At 44.7% G+C, this 24,704-nt stretch overlaps 1 protein-coding gene across 1 annotated transcript in view; it reads left to right on the top strand.

Annotated features, from left to right (window-relative positions):
• LOC118786438 (latent-transforming growth factor beta-binding protein 2-like) overlaps positions 1-24,704 on the top strand; it is a 109,400-nt gene that overhangs the window by 14,341 nt on the left and 70,355 nt on the right. The window contains exon 3 of the mRNA XM_036541495.1: positions 8,852-9,119. Coding sequence (XP_036397388.1) covers positions 8,852-9,119 — 268 coding nt within the window. The remainder of the gene's footprint in view (positions 1-8,851; positions 9,120-24,704) is intronic.

Below are 24,704 nucleotides of genomic sequence, written 5' to 3'. Positions count from 1 at the left end.
ACCACAAGTATGCTTTAAGCGAGTCCAAAAAAGTAACCTGTTCAAGAGAACACAGTATTGTGTGTCAAACCCATTCGTTTTGTGCATCAAGAGAAACTTGTTGCTGTACTTGTGAAAGCATTTATATGGGAAGTATTTGTATGGGACAAATGGGGGAAGTGGATCAATTCCACCAAAGCTCTGTTGTTTTCTGAATTTTAGACAACGGGCTCCGGTTTCCTGCTGAAATTTAAGGACTAATCTCACAGTTATTACCTCCAGGCCTGACTTCAACCAGATTGTCTTTGATAATGAATTAGTTCACAAAATTAAAACATTTTAACTGGTCTTAAGCAGCACGTCATGCCTTAATGAGCCACATCTGTGTTTCCGTGAATGCCACTTCATTTCTATTTGTCCTCACAGAAATATGTAATTGGAGAATTTACTGTTGTAATCTGGGCATTAGACTAATTCCCATTTATTCCCTTGTCAAATGAAGATCATTTGATGCTGTGCATGTGTGGAGGACTGGCCAAGAGGATAGGTCATACATTTCAAAGTAGTAGGCTCATTCTTAGTTGGAATGATGCTCAAAGAGGAGCACACAGATGCCTTTTTCTTTCTTTGGAAGCATTTTTTTTCATGCTCTCTCTCTCCTCTGTCTGTCATTATACATAAAAAGGTCTGACTGAGTTGTGAAAGTTCAGAATCTTTTCCAAGAGCAACAACATACGCTTACAAAAGAAAACCTGGATTATACTTTTGGGCACCTTTTGTGTAGACATACATAATGCCTTCATACCATTTTTTATGCATGAGTACCACATGAAACAGCATTTCACATTGTTCAAATTCAAATTTTTTACTGATTTGATGTCTAGCAATCTTTGGCAGTTCAGATTCATGAATGATTATCTGCTATAAAGTAGTATTAATGATAATGAATGGTAATGAATTGTGCTATATGGTGACACATAGCCCTTATGAAGGTTTATATATCTGTATAAGAGTTATGCTGTCTAGTATAAAATATCTTACTAAAAACTTATGAAAACTGGGGGAATAACTGTACCTTTCACATTTCAGCCAAAAACAGTTGCATACAGATGTTCTTTTTTGTTGGATGTTGAGGTTTTCTGTACCTCACTTTCTGTAACTGAAGTGATGAGTGGTCTCAGTTTGCACTGTAGATGGACTGCATGCAGAGTACATATACAGCTAATATGTGACTTAAACAGATTTAAACAGTTTTGTCCTCACATCTCCAGCGGTGGGTCTGTAAATATCTCAGCCTCATCTGGCGATGCGGTTGAGTGAGAAGTGAAGTAATTGGTACACAGACAGACATGTAGCCCTTCACCGTTTTACAGGCCCAAGGCGGAGAAGCCAGGAGGTTAGGCAGTTCACAGTTCAGGGGCATAACTCTCCCTGACAAGCTGGATAGCTTTATAGGCCATTAGACAGATCCTGTAATCAATACACACCGTGGCAAGAGGCCGTCATTATCCGGGCTCGGAGGCTGGACGCTTTCAATTTGCTTCACAAACTGGGGTAGTAGTGGAGGGGGGACGACCCCCTTCCTCTCTCCATCCCTCCCTCCACCAGCTGTTGTCTGTCTGTGGGTTGCATTTGGGCCCTGTTGGGGCCAGCCCCGCTGCATGTTTTTCTAATTGCTACCATGGGCCATGAAGCTGAAATGTGTTACTCTGTTTGGTTCGGATATGGAGTCTCCTGCAGCTGATGAAGATGTGGGGGTTTTGTTTTTTTTTTCGGTTCGTTGTGGGTCACGCCATGCTATAGCTGGCCTGCGTTTGAACAACCACGCTGCATGTTGGTGATAATCAGTGGGTACAGCATGCGTTTGTGCCCAACCTGCCACAGAGAGAGGGGTCCTGTAGGCAGGAGGGTATAATTCAGAGCACCTTGGGGACTTGCATCCTATAGTACTGTAATATATGGGACAAATATATTTGTAACATCTGGTGGAAGATTCAGATTGTTTTTGGCTATTCCAGTCAGGATCTTCTGAAAACCCTGTGGGAGTTTTTCTTTTTCTGGCCATTACAGGAGCTGTGCTGCATGTGATGCTTAGTGTTATCATTGTAGTTTTTAAACTAGCCAGTCATGCATGGGGTGAGCCAGTGCTGAGCTTTATTGCGTTCTTGTGTTGAATACAGACAACCCCATGTGTGTTGTAATCCCATTGTTTCCCGCAGTGGAAAAGATCCCTGATTCCATCATTGCTGAACAGCCTTTGCTGTTTCTTAAGATGCTGCAGAGTAAGTGAGAGTGAGCTCTTGGAGATCGACTGCATGAAATGTCGCAGGGTTGCTCGGGATCCCACGTGCCCACCAAACACCACCCGTCCACATGGTCCGACTTTGAACCTGGCCATCATCCTGCCCATGCGGTGTATAGTGGCTCTAACATCACCCTCTCTTCTGGTCCACGGCCATAAGGACGCTGGCGTGACATTATTCTCTGGTGAATGGCGTGTGAACGTTGCTGGTGAATGCACAGTCTCAATCAACTTTGCATGGGCCTGTGGTGTGAACCTTCAGAACATTCCAGTTCTCCCCGCCATTAAAGGTGAAAGAAAGCAGAAAAAAAGAGAGCTGTGGACACGGTGCCGGCTTGATAAAGCGTGGCTAAACGCAGGCTACATGGCGTTGTGGGTCAGTGCTAGGTTAAGGGGATCTCCCCGTCAAAGCAAACTACTGTGCAAGGTGGAAAAAACCAAGCCATAACAGAAACGGCGAATTAACGTGAAAGTGACACTGCCATTCCGTGAAAAACTATCCCAGCTAGACCCACCACTGAAGGAAATACCTGGATCTCTTAGTGAGCATTGAGCCATTTCCCTTGATAATATTATGCTGGTGGTGATTATTAAGGAGTGAAAGGTTGATTCATATTCGTATTTGTGGGTTTTGCTTAGAGTGGTTAAAGGCCAAGTCTAGTCAAAATTCATGCATTTGATATGATTTTGTATGTTGCAGCTTGAAAGCGCTAACGACATAACAGGATTGCCAGTTTTTCTACGTAACTAGGGATCAGTCACTTTGTCTTTCTTTTTGAAATCTGAACAACATTTCCTTTCTCCACATAAGCTTCTCCAGTAAAATAAATACAAATCTCATTCTTTCTCTTTTGCTAAAAGTAGATGACAAGCTTTCAGTTATGTCTCATCATATTTCATTCAACAACAGAAGTCTGCCATCACAGTGATGCTAAATTCCTGTTTCTTCTGAAGAGAAGATGATTAAGTGTTAGTATGGTGGGTGCACCTATGGAAATCTGTTTAGCAGTGCTTTTTTTTTTGCATTGAATCAACTGACACACGCTTAGTTTGTATTAGCTAATGAAGCCTGGACTACTTGCATAGTGGAACATTTGACCTCATAGTCACCTCTGATAGGACTCCATCTCTTAACATTGATGAGAAGTGTTTGATGTCAGGAGCACTGACCCATACATATCTTTAAAGGTATGTGTTCAGTGGCTCAGAAAGACAAACACAGTCAAGGATCAGAGAATCTGGTGTAGCTTCTCACTTACTTCAATACCATTGAAGATTCATTGCAAGAATGTGTTCTGATAAATAAAGAAGGAACAGAACTGAATCGCACCAGTCGTTATGAATAAGACAATTCTTCATTAAGGAATAAATAAATACCTTAGTAGGCATCAATAATCATATGTTACACTTTTCTGATATTAAACATCTGTATCTGTATTTTCAATCAATCGCCACAGATTGGTTACAAAATTTGAAAGTCTGTTTTGGTACATTTTTATAATTTTTTGTCTGTCACAACACAAGTTGCTGCCAAATTCACTGTGCCAGTTGCCGTCTCATGGCTCAGAAGGGGAGCAACAGGAGGCCGAAACTCGAGGAAGGTCTCCTTGCATCTGAATTTCCGAATTGAGTATAATCTGATCAGACTGCAGAAGGGGGGGACCCCAAGATTATGCCATTTACAAAGAAGGCATTTTCATTATGGATATTATTTTGAAAAGAACAAAGATAACATGGGCCAGTGGCAGTGTGGGTGACCTTTGAAAGGAAATGGAGGAATTTTTATATGCGCTCAAGCAATGTCAAATATTCGGCCGTGGAAGGCCTGAGCTGAATGAGCGGATTGTAAAAGTTTGATGGGTTGAATTACTGTGAAGTAAAGGGAGGGTTGGCGTGGGGGGGCCAGGGGTCTCTGGCGAATAGTAACATTGTTGGGACAACCACCACAGCGAAAATATCTGGCCAACAGTAGAGGGTAGAGAGGATTGTGCTCTGTTCCTTGTACACTGTCAGACTGAGGTTAATGGGCTTAAACAGGCCTGCAGTGGAAATATTAACACATAGTTTCCTTCTTATAAGGGTCCCCCCATTATTTTAATATACATTTTGTGCATTTAATAGGTGTTTTATTTGAAGCCCTTGTTTGGCAGTCAGAAAGCTGATAATAGCCCAGACGTTATAAATTATTTTAAAATGTTTCTGTGACATTGCAAAATTGTATCAAAATTCTTGGTGTTTCCAGCTAAATCCCACACCAGGTCTGCTAAATGTAGACCGCTCTTAGGTGTAAAGGTTGAGGATCTTGATTGAGCAAGGAACATGATCTAATTTCTTCAGTATATATTTGATTATCTAAACCTTTGCAAATCACCCTTAATGATGTGCTAAAGAAGTAAAAAACAACCAATAAGCTGGTCATGAATGGTAATGTTGCCAAGATGGCTGTCAGTAAATGGAAAATATCCATCAATGTGAATATGAAGCCAAAAGCTTATTTCACATAATGATGTACATGTGTATGAAAAATAAAGTACATGAGTATGAATTCTCTGAAATCTTTTTCCTCCCTACATACTTCCACCACTAGTGTTACTATGTTCTTTAAAGGCAGCCAGACCACACAATAGCTTGGGGAATCGCACTGTGCTGGCTCTGTGTGTTGTATTGTAGCTTTCAGCGGAGGACAGGAAACGCATGCGGTCTCTGAGTGTGCTTGTGTCTCTGCCTGCGGTGATGGGATGTGGCAGCCGTAAGGCCAGGGCCTCAGTGGAAGCCAAGTGTCAGGACTGTGGTGCGGCCTCTGGCAGCTCATTCTCAGGGTCTCCTCCTGGAGACAGTTTGGCTCTTACTGAGTGCTCTAGTGTCACATGAGCATCAGCAGAGATCCCCCCCCCCCACTCTGCTCCTGTCCTCTCTGGGCCCCCCTGTAGAGCGCCACACTCCACAGGATGTCAGGGGTGCAACAAGCATGACCACACACTATGAGATGGGCTCGTTAAGGGGCATCCCTGTTTAGTCACGAACCTCAGGCTCAGATTCAGTAATGGGGCTGTCATTAAATGCCAAGGCCTCGCCAAAGTCTGGAAGAAGGCTGATCCGAGAGGCTGAGATGTGATGGCTTTTGTGTTAGGAGGCAATCACACAGGATACCTTTACTGTGAAATTAGCATTAGACTTGATTGCTGTCTTCCTGCATCCATTGGCTGTGCTGTATGTCCCATGTGAGTTGACCACTTGAAGTGAAGAAGCAGAAGGCGGGTAAATGCATTATTTCATGCTGGTGAGCAAGTGATAAACTACGCTATAACAAATAGTTGGATCATCTGCAAAGTCTGTGCTGCAGAAATAACTTTTTCATGTTTTGTGTAGGAATACTGTCACATTTCAGTGTAATCTGTCCACTGACTTGCTCAGACGAGATCTCCAGACGATTAAGATGGTGCGTTTGCGCGTGGAGTAATATTGAGATCATAAAAATTCTGAAACAATTCTCAGGGGAGTTGCTTATTTGGATGCGGTTACTGCTGTAAGTGCAAGTTGTGCCGCCCAAATGAAATTTGCCAAGTGGAAATTCCTTTTTTTAGACTGCTTTTATAAATGGACTATTTGGACTTTTTCTGTGGTCGTTTGGCAGTGGAGCCTATGGACAGTTTCTCAATTTCTCCACCATTTCACTTCAGAGTTGTCTCATAGATTTACAAACCAGCTGGCCTCACAGACTTCTATAAATTAAACCAGTTGTTTTGTAGCCAGCAGGCAACATTTTGTTATTTCAGAAAGTGTATGCTGGCTGGGGGGGCTGCAGCGCTCTTAGGATCCAGAATGTTTTCAAATACACTGTATTTTTGTAGGAATCTGCTGTATAGCCCTTAAGAGCATGACGGATGGTTTGGCCACAGGTACATGGACGATTTTGAGGTTCTCCTTAAAAAGGCCTGACAGCCATGGAAACTGATGTGGATCTCAGCTGTCACAAATTCGTTCAGGACTGTTATCCTGACATGAAGTGCCGCTTTTTTCCCTCCCACCAACTGCAGCGAAAAGGCAAGATGGTGCTGCTTGTCCTCAGATAACATTTAGAAAACATGTTGAAATAACAGGAAACTGCAGAGTTTAATTTTGCCTGTGTACTTCTTTTGGCAATGCTGGTTTGACAGCTTGATTGAGATAATATTCTTGCTCCTGTGTGTCCATATTTGTCTGTAGGTTTGTAATGTTTTTATAGTAACTGAATTGTTCATCAGGCTCAGTAAAGGACACTGCCTCTGTGCATGGCAGAAGTTTGGTTTTGACTTCTCTGTCCCCAGAACTGGGCATCCAGTGGCAATTATAATTAAGTCCAACACCGAATAATGCTAGGAATGTTTCCCATTTCCCATTTTTTCCCTACAAATTCTTGTTTTTTATTATTCCCCAATGTAATAATTAAACCACATATTTGTCAAATGAATGGAATGCAAGGCAATTAGTTTTAATGATGTGCAAGACCAATCGGCACGACAGCAATTACTGCGACAGGGTGATGGGCCGGCCGAGACCGAGTCAGAAGGCAGTGACACTGTTGTAACCAACCCTGTCAACTGGCCTCAGCCTCTAGCCGGAATCAAAGGAGCCGGTGCGGGCGTGTGGTGGCTGATGTTTTCAATCTGGACAAAAAGCTGTGGTGGCTGCTGTTGTGCCCCTACGGTAGGGGAGAATTAACAATGAGGGAAAAGGAGACGGAATAGACAGGAAACGTTTCAGCCCGCAACAGGAAAGCACTGATTTTCAGACCCATTGAGTCAGGAGCATTCCGCTGTCTTTGGAAGTGTTGCGTTGGACTCAGACAGATTTCTGAACTCCATCTGCCATCCTGCTCCAGCTCGATCGGTAGGTTCTGCCCCCAAACCATTGCTCTGCGTGAGGCAAAGCAGACTGTGGCCCACGCGGTGGCACAGGGCCAGCTGTAAGTCTAGTTAGGAGGATGATATATTTAACTCCGCGCCAAACGGAGCCCAAGCAAATCTTATTTTATCCCGTGGTGGAAAACTTGTATCACATACCAAGTTATATGACTCCACAAGTGCATTACCCCAGCTAAGTTCACTTCATCAGAAGAGGGTTTATTTTCCTGAAAGCACTTTAAATGGAATTTTCAAGCAAATTTGTACATTTTAAATGGAATCTATTGCCCCATAAACTGGAGGAATGCAGTCAAAGGCTGCTATTGTAACTCCCAGTTTGTTCTCTGCTTTATATTATCTTAGATAATTAACTGCAATATATCACTTACCCTCTAAATTTAGATGCGTAATCATAAGGCAAATTGGGTCCAGTGCTAGATCATTTGTGCGTGGTCATGTTTTTTTGTCACTTTTAATGGCACTTTTGAGTAATACGCAAATCGTAATTCGTGAGTAATTGTTTAATCATTGCTATAAATATTTGAACGCTTGCACTCAATTGGCTTTTGCTGTAAGCCGGCGCGACGAACACGTCATGCAAAGAAGTGGCCAGAGGTGAAACGGTAACAACGGCAGGAAACAACCACGGCGGAACACACCGGAAAGGAGGACGCCAAAATAGCAGGCGAGCACCGATGGTGAAGCCCCTCCCCCGCCATTCGCCGCCCGGAGGGTGTGTGGGGGGGGGGGGGGGGGGTGCTCCGACTCGCTGCTCCCTGCCAGTCTCCGCAGCATCTGTGTCAATAGCATTCCAGCGCTGTTAACAGAGGGCCGCTGTTTGCTTTAGCCGCCAGAGAGCTGCGACCTGATTTAGCGTCCGAGGACAATGTCATAAATTCCCAGAGTGCCATTCAGAACATACACTGGTGTCACAGGAGGGGGCGGTTGTTTGTTTTGCACCACATGCCACAGGGCCTTGCGGGAGAGGAAGGGGGTAGCGCAGATTGTTTTGCAGCCATCCGTGACCACAGAATTACCTCAGCTTATGCCGCATACGCAGGCAATTGATAGATATGGTTTCTGCCGCAGCCTTTTGGACTTGGCAAGGAAAATAAACCCCCTGCAGATTTAGTTTCTTTTCCAAATATATTCAGTATCTGCAGACCATGCCTCGTATGAAGTATGAAACACTACTTTAGCTTGCTGTACAAATATGGAATACACAGTTGTTACATGTGTGAAGTCCAGTGCTCTCTTTGTTGGTGTTTGATTCATTCTGGTGTCTTTCCATTTGATTGACTGCAATTGTTTCCACTGTGGCTGTATGCATGGAGTAATCTTTCTTGGACAAACCCCATCTATAGAGACTGTAGGCCTCACTGTCCCCTTAAAACACTAAAGAGAGGTTAAATATGTGTGCTCAAACACAATATTGGATCAATTTAGCTAATTAGGGGCTCAGTCAAAATTAAATGGGATAATCAGGGCCCAAGGACTTAATTACAGTTATGGACAATGTAAGAGTCACTGATTTCCACCTGAGCACATAACCACCCAGTTAAATCAATTATTGCCTGAACAGGACTACTTAAGTGGGTTGGGGCTGTTGCCCCTCCCCCCGCCGCACATGGTGGCCCAGCATGACCCCGCAGCTAACCGCATCGCCTCCTCTGCTCCCTCTCCTCAGCGGACTGCCAGCCCCCCTGCCAGAACCGGGGCTCCTGCAGCCGGCCCCACACCTGCGTGTGCCGCTCGGGGTTCCAGGGGAGTCGCTGCGAGGAGGTGGCCCCGGAGCAGGTCTACATCCGCACGGGGGCCTCCCGGGCCCTGATGCCCGTGCGGCCGGGCAGCACCGCCCACCGGCAGCAGCAGCGCAGGCGGCCGAGCGAGCGGCAGGCCGCGGCCCAGACTCCCAAACCGCAGGCCCCGGTCACGAGACAGCCCCTCTCCACCGCGTAAGTCATTAACATTCCTCCCCCGGCGCAGCCCTTGCAATTTTCCCTCTTAATTAATTGCATTTTCAATTCAGCCTTTTCTCCGTTCAGTTTTTTTTTTTCTTTCCTGCTCTTTTATGTCAATGGAATGGTCTGTTTTTTCCCAACACAGTGTGAAGAAAATTGGCCCACAATTGTATTAAACATAATTTGACCTCAGAAAATGGCTTCCACTTTAAGGAGAGAGGGGGGGAAAGTGCTCAGTTGATACTAAATACAGGATTTCAGGTCACAGCTATTTAATGAAATGTGTGCCAACCCTGCTTATCTCTGATAGACTAGAAAAAATGGGAAGGGGGGGAACTCGAAAAGATCCCATGGTTTATAACAACAAAAACTTGGCTCCTGTAACAGAAGAAGGCTTTGAACTGTAATGAATCTAAATGTAACCAATACTGCAGCTGGATGAGTGAAAATGAAGCTTTTTAACCTTTTAACTCTGAATTTATTGTGCTATTCAGATACACAATGGCATTGTCTTTGATCCCTCTCTGATAGGCTGGCATGGAAGTCATCTGGAGTTATTAAATGTTTTTTGGCTTGGTGTCATTGAGCAATGAGCTGATAAAGCAGGTGAAGAAATGGCTTCTGCACCAACAGTCTCCAAGTATGCAAGAATGGTAATGCAATCTGTATTGCAGCAGAACTGATACCACCGCAGCTGTTGCAGGCTTCTGATGAAGCTATACACCACATAAGCTAGTGGCAAGTCTTAGAGCTCTTTTGTTATTCTTAAGTGTTAAGTGTGGCTCACTTGTGCTATGTGGAAAGTCCAGTTGGGGTGATCTGAGGTCAGCCTGGATCTTTCTGCAGCCTGAACAAGAAGGCTATGGTTTTGAACAACTGATCATGGAGGTTGCCTTACTGTATGGGACAGAGAAACAGGGGAGATGCAGGAAGGCAGGCCTGAAGCTTCTCCTGTGGAGTATGCATCAGTATATACCATTATCTCTGTCTTGGCCCATTCCTCATTTGCCAGGCCAGATGTGCGTGTGTATGTGCATGTGTGTGCGTGCGTGCGTTTGTTTGTATGTGTGTGTGTGTATGTGTAGGTGTGTGTTTGTGTGTGTGTGTGTGTGTGTGTGGGCGCATGCGTGCGTGTGTGTAATGTGTGCATGCATGAGCATTTCTTGTGAACATATCTAAAGAGCTGGCCCGCTTGCCCTCTGGCTGAACCTGGTCATGTAGAGCTGCAGTGCATCCTGGGAGGAAAGATGAGATCACACGGGTGCCCTTAGGGTGGAGTGGCGACCTACAATAACACAGCCCACTCAGAACTCTGTCATCTATTAACTCCAATGTGGCCACAATGACACATTCGCCCTGACATTGAAGAGCGTATTGGAGAGAGAGGAGAGCCTGGGATGTGGCTCAGTCAACAGCAGTGTGGTTGGAAAGAGCCGGAGTGTTTGTTTGGTTGGAGCTGTTAGTCAGCCCATGCACGCGTGCCTCCTGACACCTCTTCATGGTGGTCTGCACTGTGGTGTGCAGAAGGGGTGTGCTAGGGGAGTGTTTAGCTGGAGAGGGTCGAGCAACTGTGGTACTGCTCCCCGTGTGGTCACCACCTCTTCCCCTCTTTCCTGGCCAACACATGCTGATAAAGATGAGGATCGGCTGGGCTAGACAGGCTTCCTCTCCTTCTTATCCAGAGATGAGGACATTTAGTGTTTATACCTTGCAGGGATAAGAAACAGCAGAGCGCAGAGCTCTGACATTCTTATCTAATGAGTGCATTTATGCATTTATCAGGGAGAATAATGGACTCCAAAACATGTAGGCTTGCAGAGCCGGTGGTGGAACAGATTACTGACTGTGGGCTGAACCACTGTCCATTATAATTAACAAGCACCATACTCACCCCTTAAGTATTTCATTGAAGAGCCATGAAGTGAAACATGTTAAGTGAATGAAAGTGTATGCTTGTGTAATTTGCTCAGCGGGAAAGGCCCTGTAAATCTTGCCCACTGCTATGGAAAGAAATGGAAATGAAAACATGATTTGAATTAAAAGCTAATATCTTTGGCTTTACATTATGATATAAACATGCCAGTTTGTTCAGTGACTTATTCAACCTCACTAAAAACGATTACCACTCCACCTAGCCTGTGTGACAAGTGGGTGGTCGGGGCTTCCCACATTACATAGATTTCCTCTCCAAAGGCCTTTTTATTGGAAGATGGAAGGGTGTAAGCCACTTGGCTTTGACAGCATTTTCTGTCAGAATCACCTTGGATACCACATGTAGAAGTTTACCACATGGAGCAAGTTTTATTTATTGCATTACGTTACATTATTGTACATCCTGAATGTTTTCTTTGAGGATGTTGAAAGATGCCATGTTTTATTCCTTTAAGACTACAGACAGATGTTGGTCTGTGTAAGGAATAGCTTTGTCCTATCAGCCTCTGTTCAGTGAGTTTGGTTTGAGTCCAGTGATTTCCTAATCCGTGTGCAGTTTATTAAGCTTATTCATTTGTCTGAGTGCTTAGGTCACCCTGCACTTTCAGCCAACGTGTCTTCTGGGTAATATCTTGCTGAAGTTTTGAAAAGTGTAAGATTACGGTAAGTAGACATTTATAGCTTGGTACTAATTGCGGTTGCTAGCTACGTCACGCAAAACTCCTGACTCTGTTTGGGCACTGTGGTGCTGTGAGCACTCACAAATGGATAAACCACCTGTAAATATACAGAAATGTTATTTTGGAAAATGCTTACATGCACCTACCAGTATTTAAGACACATATTTTTACGTGTGTTGTTCCGATAGTCATCAGTCTTCTTTTGAAATTTTGATATAATAGAAATCTGGCGTTGCTGTGCACTGTGTCTCTCTTTCTATTGGCCTGGTGGGCATTTCTGCACCCTGAGTCACACGTCTGGGACAGATAGAAGGCTCAGCTTTGATAGTACAAGAGGCAGACTCATAAAGTGAGTCACACATTCTATCGTGGTGATTGACTTGAGCATTTTGGCAGCTGACAAACAGAACAACAGGTGCTGCCGATCTGAGGACAAGCTATGGCCTCCAGGCTCCATCTGGATGTTCAGAATCCTTTTTTTTTTGTTAAATTTAAACAGGATTGAATTAATATTAAACAGGTTTGAAACGGGGTCAGCTGAATATTGATCAGGAGAATATCGAGCAAAATGTTTTGGTGGGCATAGTTGCACAAAAACTAGAACTACACCTTGGATTACTTTTAAACTGCATTCTTACCAAACAGTGGACTGGATTACTTTTGAACTTGGATTGAACTTTTAAATCACATTTGCTATTTAAATGATACATTATTAGCTATGATATGGTGCAGAGATTGAAACAGAACAGGCATTATATAGCGTCTTAAGTAGATTGAACAGAGTTGCATTGCTTGAGTGTCTTACTCAGCCAGGATTGGCTAGTTATGAACCCTGGCCCCTGTTCAGTCAAACCACATAGAGTATTGCCTTAAAGTTCCAGCTCCAAATGTAGAACAAGTGTTATTCTTTTTTGAAGCTTTTTAGTATATCAATTCAGCAGCAGATGAAATGAATGAAAAATATTGGCCTTTGCGTTGAGATAATAGCACCCATTGGACACATTCGTTGTGCTTTTGCTGATGGAACAGTGGAACGTGAGCGCAAAGAATTGTGGGAATTGTGGCTGCAGGCTCTGGGGTCAGCTCCACAGCGGCCGTGGCGGGAGGCCTGGGAGAGCGGGGCCCGGGGAGAGGCAGACGCAGGCCTTTGTCTCAGATATCAGACTCCGGCTGCTCTGTGGCCAGAAGCTCAGGAGCAATGTGAGGTCAGCGAGAAACCTACGGCTTGTGCCAAGCCCAAATTAACAAGTGAGAAGAGCAGCCTTGGTGCAGATTAGTTTCCTGCTGGTTTTACCCCTCTTGCCCCCCACCGATCCTCTGCCCCCCTCAGGTGCGAAGAAAAGCCCCCCCAGGCCTCTCAGACAGTCCAAACAGCAGGTCCAGACTCCAGAGCCCTCCAGCATCCTAGTCATCCCACTCTGCCCGCTCAAAGTGGGAGGGTGTGAGGTTTGTCTGGGAAACCGATTCAGGCCATTACGTTAGCAGCACCTTCTCGGAGGTGCTCTCTCCCTCCCCTCGTAAAAGGTCCTGAAAAACACAGGGGCATTTGTAAAGGCTCCAGGGGGTGCTTAGCTTATGTTTGGCTGGCAAGCTGGCCGGCAGTGAAGCGGTCAGAGGGGTGATGGGTCACCTGGCTGACCAGTGTGTAACTCTAGACTATGATCTGTCCAGACGGCCTGCTCCTCAGGCTTGCCAGTTGGCCCCGGACTGTAATGAACTCTCTCTTTCTCTCGCTCTCTCTCTTTGTTTATTATGTTCAGAGCTGATGATAAAAAAGCATTTCTGTGTTGTGAGCTGGTTTGTCAGCACTTGGACATTTTCAGAAAGTCTTTAAACACCCTGGTTTGACTGTGGTTCCCTCTGAAGCAGCACTCCTTGTATATAGGAGCATTACAGTCTAATATGGCACAGAGGGAACATTTCTGACTTACAGGTGTGTCCAAAATCACTTAAAATGATGTTACTTCTTGTGACACTATGGCAACGTGTGAAACAGCTGAAGTTTGTGTGTCCCACTTCCCATTTCCTGTTGTATTGTTTTTAGATATTCTAATAATTTCCACTCCATGTTGTCTGCATGTGGCAACAGGTAGGACTCTAAACCTATAGGCATGTTGAAGATCGTTGTAATGAATGTGCAACCTACATGACTGAGATCCTGCTTTTTCAGAAGACTTGGATAATGCAGCACTTATCATACAGTATGTATAGGTTAGTTAGAGAGAAATTTCACGGTTTTGATTTCTTGGATAGATAGATGAATGGAGAATAAATCTGTATCTGTTACCAGGAGAAAGTCTCTCTTCACTGACTTACAGTAGCTTCTCCATTAACAAGACCAGGTCATCACATTTAGGCAATCCTGCACATACAGTATACTGTTACCAGTAATCTCAGCTGCTTTCGACTTTCAACTTTATGGCAACAAGCACCTTTCAATAGGAGATTGCAGACAGGTAGTGGATGTCAACCACCTTTCAATAGGTGCTGGGGGAGAAGTTGATGATATGAAGCTCTTGTAACAGGTATCTTGAACAATACCTAAGGACAGGTTGGGGATATGAAGTAACTCTCAGTGGGAGCTTGTGGACATTTTGGGGGGGTCTTACAGCCCTACTTAAAAATCATTCAGTTCTGTGTCCTAAAATTTGACTAAAAATCTCTTTGTGGCCATGAAATGAAACACAACCCCTTTATTTTTCATTTTAGGCATGTTAAACAATTTACACAGGCCTTCATTGCAATGTCCATTTTGACTAAGAGGGTGCAAATTCCCCCTAAGCTCAATTGTCACCTCAGTTGCTGCCAAGCTGCATTCTCACTTTGTTTGACACATAGAACAACATTCTACTTTTTGACTCAGCCTGAAGTGTTCATATATCTCCATCTCAGTACTAGAGAGGGCTTTTTTTCTCTCCATGTTGCTCTGGGTACCACTGTATTACACACTGGATCAAAAGCTCATACCTTACTCTTAAATGGATACACTCACCATATGTCGTGAAATAGGGGATATAGGGGGATGGAGTGGAATTATTCTTGCAAAATCTGAGTGAGAGTTCAGGATTTATCAATAATGTTACTACAGTGTGCATATATATTTAATATGCATGACTGATAAATTAGGCATGTTCACCTTAAACTTTGTCTGCATGAGAGCAAATTTAAATGTTGTGGAAGCACATATTGAAAGATGAGGGCCCAGCCAGGGGACTGACAGAGAGGAGGTGTCAATACCAGACAACCCAAAAGGCCTCCGCACAGGGATATCGGATATAATGACAGCAGATATAATGTCATATGATGACACTGCTCGTGATATGTTGTCAGCAAACACTGAAGCTTTTCAAGGCCGGTTTGTTATGCCAAAACTTTATTTGGTCACGCTTTATTATGTGGCAAGATATGGTAACTTCTGCTTTGTCCTTGTATCAAACACAGTTTGGGATTGGAAATCTGAGCTAATTTCCTGAGGCAGAATTGCACATGCAGCATAGCCATTAAATGACATCTAAGATTAGCTTGACAAAAAGCAGAACAGAAAACAACTAAACACCCCTAAAAAGTAGAAAACTGAACAGAAAGCTGTTGGATGATATATTTTTAAAGATGTGCATATGTTAGTCATAGTGCCCATGACCTTCTTCAGCTTTTTTGACATGGGAAGGATATGGTCGCCAACTTTCAGTGTGAACAAATCTGGCGAGTGAACCCAATGATTTTTATGAGTGACAGTTGGGCACTGAAAGTGTTTGGGGATTGACAGACCATATGCAGGTCTTCCTGTGAGGAGGGGGCAGAGGCCTGAGAACCACTGCCCTTTATTCCCCACCTAAACCATCACCACCTGCAGCAAACCTCCAGGACCTCCCAGGGTCTAGCTACCTCATGACAGGATATAAGGCCGCTATCGGGCTGAGCTCGTAAACTTTGAACCTGGCTCATCTTGAATACGGGTGAATAAATCCAACATTCCCCAGGAGCCCTGGGAGTGGGAGGCAAGCTTAGCTCCGTACTCGAAGCGGGGGAAAGGGGCTTACCTTAGGGGGCTTCACTTGGTTCTGGTGTTGAAACCCACTTCCTCACCAGTGTCGGGTTCCCGAGGCCCGCCCGCCAGCGGTCACCCTCTTTTACGAGGGTCGGGTCTGAGGCCAGGTGGGAACGCCCCACTCACAGCTGGGGCGAAGATAAAGCACGCGGATCTCAGCCACAGCCTCTGCCTGGCCCCCGGGAGCACACTCCGTCCCCCCTCTCCCTCTGACATCACCGCTCCAGAGGAAAGGAGATGAGCCATTGGGCAGGATGCACACAACTGCCACCACTGGGCCCTTGGGCCCTTTCCGAAGCCGATTTCTCTTGGTATCCAGCGGTAGCATAACATGGATGAAGGGAGGAGGCTGTGTAAGAGGGCAGGGGCTTTGACCCTCAGCACGTCACACGTGACACCTGGGTCAGCCCGGGCCCAGCCGCACCTGTGGGCAGCACAAGCCCATAAATCAGAACCAGCGGAGTATAAACGTGCAGCCAGCTTGTTCAAAGGGAGTAAAGTGAGTGACGTGATCCATCAAAGAAAGGCTGTAAGGACCAGGTGAAAGGGGCCCTGCTGCGGGCAAGCAGACCTACCAAAAGTGTCATCCAAAGTCTCATCCAAAGCTATTTTGTCCATGGACATGACCTCCATGGGCTTAACCCTAACCCCATCTGCATTCATAGAGGCTGGCTAGAAGGTCGTCACATCCATCAGCAGTTAGGAAAGAGCTTCAAGCAGTGCCTGTTGGATTGAGGAGGTGTATTTAATGTTTTTTTTATGGTTCTCTTTGAGCCAAGGCATGGCCTGTAGTTGTGACTTTGTAGCATGTAATCTTTCTGCGAAATGCTCAGATATTTTACTGTGATCATCAGGCTGCTCTCGAAGCCGCAGAGGTGTTTACCCATGCTCCTGATGGATGTCTGCAGCTAACATGTCAGATGACGTGTCAGCACTTCAGGGCAGCGTTCATCATTCATTAGGAAGCCGGGGCACTGCAGCCGTGAGCGTGTTGTTTTCATAGCCGCCCCTTACTGGCATAATGAGTTCCCGTATTCTGCTGCAGGAGACGGTAAAAGCAGCCGCAGGTTTTTTTTTTTGAGCCTCAGCAAGAGCAAGAGAGGTGGGAGCAAAGGTGGGAAGGTCAACGAAAAAAAACATGCAGGACAAAGAGGCCCAGAATGAGCCATTTCACTCAGGAAAGTCATGCGCAGACCTCTTACTTAAGAGGTCATTCCCACTGAGATATTAGGAAGGTTTAAGGGAGAAACTGTGACTCAGAGACCCAGTTTAACAGACCCAGAGTAATGCCCGAACCAAACATGTCCTTCATGTAGGAAGGCAGTAGGCTGGAATTCCCAGTAAATTAAGAAATTTCCGAACTTCCAGGAAGCAAAAATCTGAAAACATGAATCTGTTTGTAATTTGGCTTTTACTTTTGCACAGTTATTGTTAATAGTATTGCACAATATGCTCAGAATGGCCCCCACTTGCTGGCTTGTGACTAATACACAGTAGTCACGGAGGAGTCATGAGGTGTGTTTACACAGGGTTGTTTTCAGAGGAGACATCGGACCCCTCAGCCATTTTTCAGTGGAAATTGTGGTCTCCGAGGGAGTTCTCAATGCATTAACCATAGATTAGTCATTCCTTTTTACAATAACCACTGCTGCTCCTTTCCCCCAAAGTACTGTCAACACGACTCTCCACGGCTCTGCCATGGGAGGCTGCTGGGGGAGCAGTGGGTGGCTGAGGAGGCAGGAGGCCAGATGGACAGGAGGCAGTGGAACCTGGGGAGGTGTACTAGGTGTACTAGCTCCCTGCACATCAGTATAGATGTTCAGACTTTTTCTTAAAATGAATTGTTCTACCTGGAGCATAGGAGGGTGTACAGCATTTTTGTGTTTGCGCACCTGTATATGCGTGTCCATGCATGTTGTATGTGTCCGTTTGTTCCTCTGTTGTTTTCTTATTTAGTGGATGCCTTTATGTAGTGTGGTATGTACACTTACAAGAATATGTATCTTAATAAACAAGCCTACAGAGTAGTATAATTTCTGATAATGAGTGTTACACTAAACAATTCATCCATACTAAAATAATGTAAATTACAAGAGGACTTGAATGTTTCCATGGTTATACTTACAGCATGTGTATAGAAGCTATGAAGCCTGACACAATGGCAAGTAAATAGTATGTAGAAAGTATTTTTAAAGTAAGTTTTGTGTTACCCTCTGCCTGGTAGTGATATTGATAAACTGGTGAATCTAACTGACCTAATAAATAATTAGAAATCTTCAAGTGAATGAAAGAAAATGGCAAAACCAGGGAAAATAGACCCACCGAGGATTACTGAACATTACAGACCAAACAAGCAGGACGATATTAACATCTATTGAGTTAGACCACTTTTTTCACCTTGCTGCAGTGCTGGTGCTAGTTTTTAGCTCGCTAGGTCATAGTTGCACTGGTTGCTAGTTCTTTACTAGTGTGAGAGACGTGGGGCAGAGGAGTGGATTGCACTTTTGACATCCTTCTGGAGCGTAATGCATATGAAGGGATCGCACTGGAGATGAAGTGGTTTTTTTAGACAGGCCCATGTTGGCCAGGGCAGTAGTGCTGCATCCAAAGGTGGCGAGTGGGAAGGGAGCTGTTTTCTGTGGTTTTAAGGGAGAAGGCCCTCACCTGGGAAAGCCATCCTGCCACCCCGCGTTCTGCTTTCCTCATCAGACAGGAAGTGCCAGGAGCGCTGGCCGTCGAGCCTCAGAGTGCTGCGGCCCAGAGAGGAAGCCGGCCTCTGGGGGCTCGTGAGGGATAAATCTGTAAGCATGATATATGGCCTTCTTCCCATATGGTATACGTGTTTTCCTTTCTTACTAAGTGTAGTAACTCTCCTTCCTTCCCCTCCGTAAGCTAACCTGCTCAGAGCATACGCGAATAGCCTTTTGGGAGACTGCACTTGTTTGTTTAGCCTGACTGAAGCAAGTGAAGTGGACTGACAGTCCTCCAACTTCCAACTCTAGTGTGAAGGAGATAGAGCTTGTTTGCCCTGTGTGTTGACACTGCAAACTTGACCTTTGGTCCCCCTCCTGGTCCCCGGTGAGCCCTATTGCTAGTGATGCGCAGGGCAGGGGCTTTCCGGAACGCAAGTGACATCCTCTGCGGCGCATTGTGTCTCTTAGCCGACCTCGCTGAAAGTGCCGAGTCAGCTGTGCCGTGGCCTGAGCTGAACCCGTGATGTGAGGCCATGGGCGTAGCTGGGAGGCCACCAATGTTCTTGTGCTCCCTTTTTTTCCTCTTTATAAATGGTCCACTGGTGTAGTGAGAGGAATATATACAGTATGTTTAGAATGAATTCGGGTGGTGTGTGTGTGCGTGTGTGTGTGTGTGCGTGTGTGTGTGTGTGTGTGTGTGTGTGTGTGTGTGTGTGTGTGTGTGTGTTCCGCAGGCTGCAGCTGGGAGATGAGAGCAGAGAAGCCTTGTGTTAAAACAGTGGTGGCGTGGGTCACTCAGTTGTCCGTTTCAGCTGGCCACTGTGATCTCAGAGAGCTCCAGACTCCAGATCCAGATCTCTCTCCCCCCCCCCCTTCTCAGCCGAGCTCTCTGAGTCCTTTTCAGTCTGAGCCGCTGTGCCGGTGCCAGGCTGGAGGTCCTGGCCCACGCAGGCCCTTGCAGACACAGCTGTCAGACGCAGCACCAAGTCCAGAAACAACACCCCTCACTGTTCTTCGGCACCCAAGCCCCAAACGCGAAATCAGTCAGGCCGCGTTCCGGAGGCGAGGCCCAGTGATGAAAATGCGAGTTACAAATATGGCCGCGTATGGGATCGTTTATGCAGCCAGAGGTCAGAGCGCGCGGAGCCAGGGACCACACTCTCCTCTGGTTCCAGCCCTGTCTGTCCAGGGGTGTCACTGTGAGGCTTAGCAGTTATTGATGGTGTTTGGCTTAATGGATGATTGGGTGCATTTCTGACGTGAAGCAGCACTCTAGCTGGAAAATGAAAATAAATAAACAGGGCTTACCTCGTCCAAAGCCATTTTCACATTATCTTTTTTCACTTTTTTTCCCCACAGAACTTAAAACGATAATATTGTTTTCCTTTTCAAATGACTTCCTTAAATCAGTGTCAGTGGCCCTGAGTGCAGTCTGTTATTATGTTTGCACCTGTTAGTTAAGCTGGAGAACTTGTGTAGTTCTGACATTTAAAATGAAAAAATAAATAAAAAAAATTAGCTTTTATGTTATTAGGAACTTGTTGGAAGCCGTTTCCTGCATGGCTGAGTTACTGTAATTTGGTAAATTAATAATCCGTGGGACTGGACTATACTGGAGCAGCTTGAAAGGCTTTTCATTACCGCATGTCTCTGGGCCTTTTTGGGCTTCTTCCCTAAACCACAGAAACCGCAGCACTCACAAGGGGAGTCCGTTCCTCGGCTCCAGACCGTGTTTCACAGCTTCACGGTCCTGTGGTCCTCGCTCCAAGCGCTAAGGTGGAAGTAGATCGGCTGGCCTGGATGACAGATGGTTTGGGCGGCTTGGCCTTGGTCCATCGGAACTGCGTAACTGCCATGAGCCCTGTGTCCTGTCTGCCCTTACTGGATACCTCCCCCCAAATGATGTTTTTCACAGCTCCAGGAATAAATGGATTTAGACAAACGCAGCAAAAAAAGCAATAATCCGGTGGAAAGGCGGTAAGAATGTTCAATTGCAGTTCATGCTTGAAAGCCTGTTGTGTAGAGTCATACCTCCTACTGTGCCTTATTCTTATTTCAGGACCAGGAATTGAACAGTTGAGACAGTGAGCATGTGTTCTATTTGGTTTGCATCAGAGTAGTTAGCACTTCAGCTGATATGTCATGTACACACTTTACAATACTAGATAAGGAGCAAGGTTTTGGCTCCTCGTCCTTAGAGCACAGTTTCTCCCTCTCGCAATTTAAACCTGCCCCTTGTGGCAGATAAACTACCCACTCCCTTAATGCTGAGGAGAAGTTGGCATACATCATGTGCTGCGTAGTGAGTTAAGGTAGTACTGCTGTAATTTATAGTACCCAGGCCTTGGCTAAGATTTGTAAGGTTATTGAAACAGCGTTCAGAGCGAGCTTGATTTAAGCTAGCCTCAGAAATGTGACCTCCATCCCTCCTGCATTTTTTGCCCCAGTGCACACCCACATTTTCACAAGGGGAAAGCAATCTGCCAGGAGCCAGAATTAGCCAAGCCATAATGATGAGAGATCCTATCAAAGCACAATAGGCCAATCTAAGGCCTACAGTAATTGTTCACTGCTGTTTGGCTCCTCACAAAGGTATATTGTAGGAAACCTAGATCCATCTTCTAGCACAACCAAAAAGTTGTATGTACCACTGTGCTCCACATGAACCTGGTATATGTACTCCACTGCATTTGACTGTTGGCATCACCGGGGTGTTCTATACACTTGCCAGTCACACACTTTCCTTGCCTTTTTGTTCTGGCCTTGGAAGAATGGATTCACTGGTGCTTTTCATGGAGGTTCTGAATGGTCATTCATGAACTACATCAATGTCAGCATTGTAGCAGCCTAAAGGCTTGGGTCTTGGGCCATCACCAAAATATTAATTGTGAAAACAAACAAACAAAAAATCTCATGTTTCCCTCAGTCCTTCCTCAGAATTAAACTGGCCATCCCTGTTGCACAAGCACATCCTAAATCATCCTCAATTGCTGTACTTCGCACATCTCTTGAACCTCTCTCAAAGGAATTTTCAAACTTTCCGTACTATCAGAAGTACCAAATGCATTTTGAAAATGGTGGGAATTAAGTTTTCAACAGGTTAGGTTACTGTACTACGTGGGGAGCCAAGCTGTTTTTATTGCTCGCTCAGCAATGACTCAAATTCCAGTGCCAAGTGCCACTTACTGACGGAAAGCCATTGGTATAGTACCTGCCTGAATAATGTGTAATTCATTTCAGTGGTTTTTGTTAATGTTTTTTAACGTGGTACAAATCTGTAGCCAGATGAAGAAAATGTTAATAAAAATTGTTAGCTTCCTCAACTGGTCTTTTGCTGCAGCAGTAAAAATGCAGTTTTGGAGAGGACTGTAACGAGAGCTTGCTGGAGAACGCACTGCTCTTTCCCAGTCCCAGAGAGCTTGATTTGATCCACATGGATCTGTTAAAATATTACAACATGGTAAATTGATAATGAGGACATGGTCTCTCGACATTGTTAACTAAGAGAAAAAGAGATTTTGATAATAGAATTCCTCAATCCATTCGTTTAAGAAACACCAATAGCTTTTGTGCTGTTCTTTTTTTAACTTTGTTTTATTTTTTAATAGAGACGTAATGTTTAATTGACAGAGCAGAACTGCAAGAGCTACAACTCATTGTGACTGAAGGACAGCACTTTGTTTTGGAGGCCCTCGCACCACAAAACAGCAGAGCTGTAATTGCATAGTTATAAGATTGACCACAAGAGATTAGACATCCCCATGTGCTGTAATTTTGTGGTCAGGCTTTGATATGACAGCGATTTCTGTTATTTCTGCTTTTCTGATGAGGAAACATCACTGTGGTCCAATGGATTGCCCGTGTTGCCACGCACTACAAGCAACAACAGTTCTTCAATTGCCACACGCACAAAAATAGCAAAGTCTGGGAGTTTATTTACAGAGCGTGTTCAATGTCAAGTGCCGAGGCCCAATTGAAAAGAACATGGATTGACCTCAAAAACCTTGCCCACTATATGGGTTCCTCAAGTGCTCTGTCCAAAGGTAACAATTTAAGGAAATGGGACCTATCACTCCAATTGTGGTAGGCCACTAAAAGTGCAGTCGTGGTGTTATTTTGGTGAGCAATAGGTGATTATCTCATCCACTGGAACAGCTTACATTTTAGGCTGCTAAGCCTCTGCTGGAACACTGAAGAGACTTGTCTCTTGATCTGTTGCCTAACCCTCTCCATTCGAAAACTCTTGAAACACCATGGACGCTGAATATTCTTTTGTTGCATTGTTTTCTTGGAGCCCGTCTTGGGAGCTGTAGGTAATCTAATTCTTTTAGCCTGAGGAAACAAATTCTTTTGGCCTGAGGAAACAAGCTTGTTTACTGTGTGGGGCAGGTTGGATGGGGCTTTCAAAGGTTTGGTCCTTTCACCAGGGAGCCAGAATCCTGAAATTGCTCTTAAACTTTAAATATCCACTTACCCATGGAGAAAGGACCAAGACTGGGTAAGTATGTGATGTTTTACCCACACTTTCCCATCCTGCTGTGATACTCAACCTTCAGTTGCTTCATAATCAACAAAAAAAAACATTTTAAAAAGTCACGCAAAGCACCACAGTCATGCCTTATGGCCCTACTCCGCAGCTTTCCTCAGACCAGGGAAGGCTCTTTTTACCATCTCTTTCACACCGTGAGCTTTATGATTTAATTGCATTTGTTGAAATCATGTGTGGAGATTTTGAATGAACCAATCAGAGCTGCCTGTTCTAAATCACACAATGACTTGTGTATGAAATAAACAATTAAATTGTTAAAGTGGACTTGATGTATTTTTTGCCAATATTGACAAATAACAAACTTGCATACCCTTTAAAACACTCATTCACACACAGCATTAAATCCACAATACTTTCTTTGGACCATACAGTATACTGAAGGTGAATTAAAGCCCATTTTGATGTTCAAGCTTAGCATATTCACATGTAATCATTTATAGGCTTCCAGTGTCCTTGCAGGACCCTCCTGGGACTGTGGGAAGTCATGTGTTGGATCACAGGGTTTTGGATATATTGTTTGAGTGTACAGAGGTGAAGGGATGGATAACATATTTGCCAGATTAACTGCGGCCCATTGAACCACTCAGCAGCCTGTCTATGGTAATAAGGTCCCTTTTGCCGTCACAGGATCTGCAGTCAAATCACAGGCTTGCACGCTGTGTCATTACAGGATGGGACTATTGATTTCCAGTCCAGGAGTAATCAGACAGATATGGCAGTTTGTCCTAAATGACTGCATTCTGCAAGGTGATTGCGCAGCTGGTCTGCAAAAGTTATGTCTTTTTAGGAGGGGGGAAGTTATTTACAGTGACTTTTGAAAATGCCGTTCTAACTCAGTGCACAACTGTGCCTCAGATGCTAATCTGTTGATGCAATTAAGCTTACGTCTGTTCACTAATGCATTTCGCCACGGCCTCGTGAGCACCATCTCAGGGTCTGAATTCGATGAGGGTGCGCAAAAGCGAGGCCTCGGAGTGTGAGAATGGCCTACACTTCAGTTCTTCACAAAAAAGCACTGGCTGCAGGGTAGCGCTCTTAACTGGAAAGACCTTATAGTGTAGCTCTGCAAGCTCTCCCTGTAATGTGGACAGCAGGCCCCTTCATTGATTTACTCATTTCAGCGCAAACTAAGTGTTTCTTCCTCCTAGCAACATGCAGTCAGCACTGTTGGCCAGACACTTTAGAATAACATCCAGTGTTTTCTGAGTCCAAAAATTCCTCTGATTTTTACTGCTGCTTTGGACTCTTTGCATGTACATGGAGACGGAATAGAAGTAACACAGCTTATTAGATCATATTTAAAACATGTGAGGATTTTAGCATCCTTAAACAAAATAAGCTGTCAGTGCTTTTCATAGGTCTCCATCATTTACAGTATAGTTTGCGTCTGTTTGTTGACCTGCTTTTAAAAAAAGATTTTGTTTGAATTCAGCTCTAACTACATGAGTCCTTTTGTTGAAAGATTTTTTTTTTCTCTGAATAAGAGTTTACCTTGCTCGCCCCTTTGTTTTTTTTTTTAAACGGAACATTCTGTCGATTTGTAAGACATTCCTCCGTACCACTGTAATTCAGTTGAATGTTTGGATCAGGGAAGACAATGCAACATGGCTGATTTCAACAATCAGGGGTACTTTTTGTGTTCTCTGGGGACTGGTGAAATGTTACAATGAATATTAT

Source organism: Megalops cyprinoides, chromosome 12, assembly GCF_013368585.1.
Source record: "Megalops cyprinoides isolate fMegCyp1 chromosome 12, fMegCyp1.pri, whole genome shotgun sequence".
Classification (NCBI taxonomy): Eukaryota; Metazoa; Chordata; class Actinopteri; order Elopiformes; family Megalopidae; genus Megalops; species Megalops cyprinoides.
This window is presented reverse-complemented; position numbering and strand designations above follow the sequence as displayed.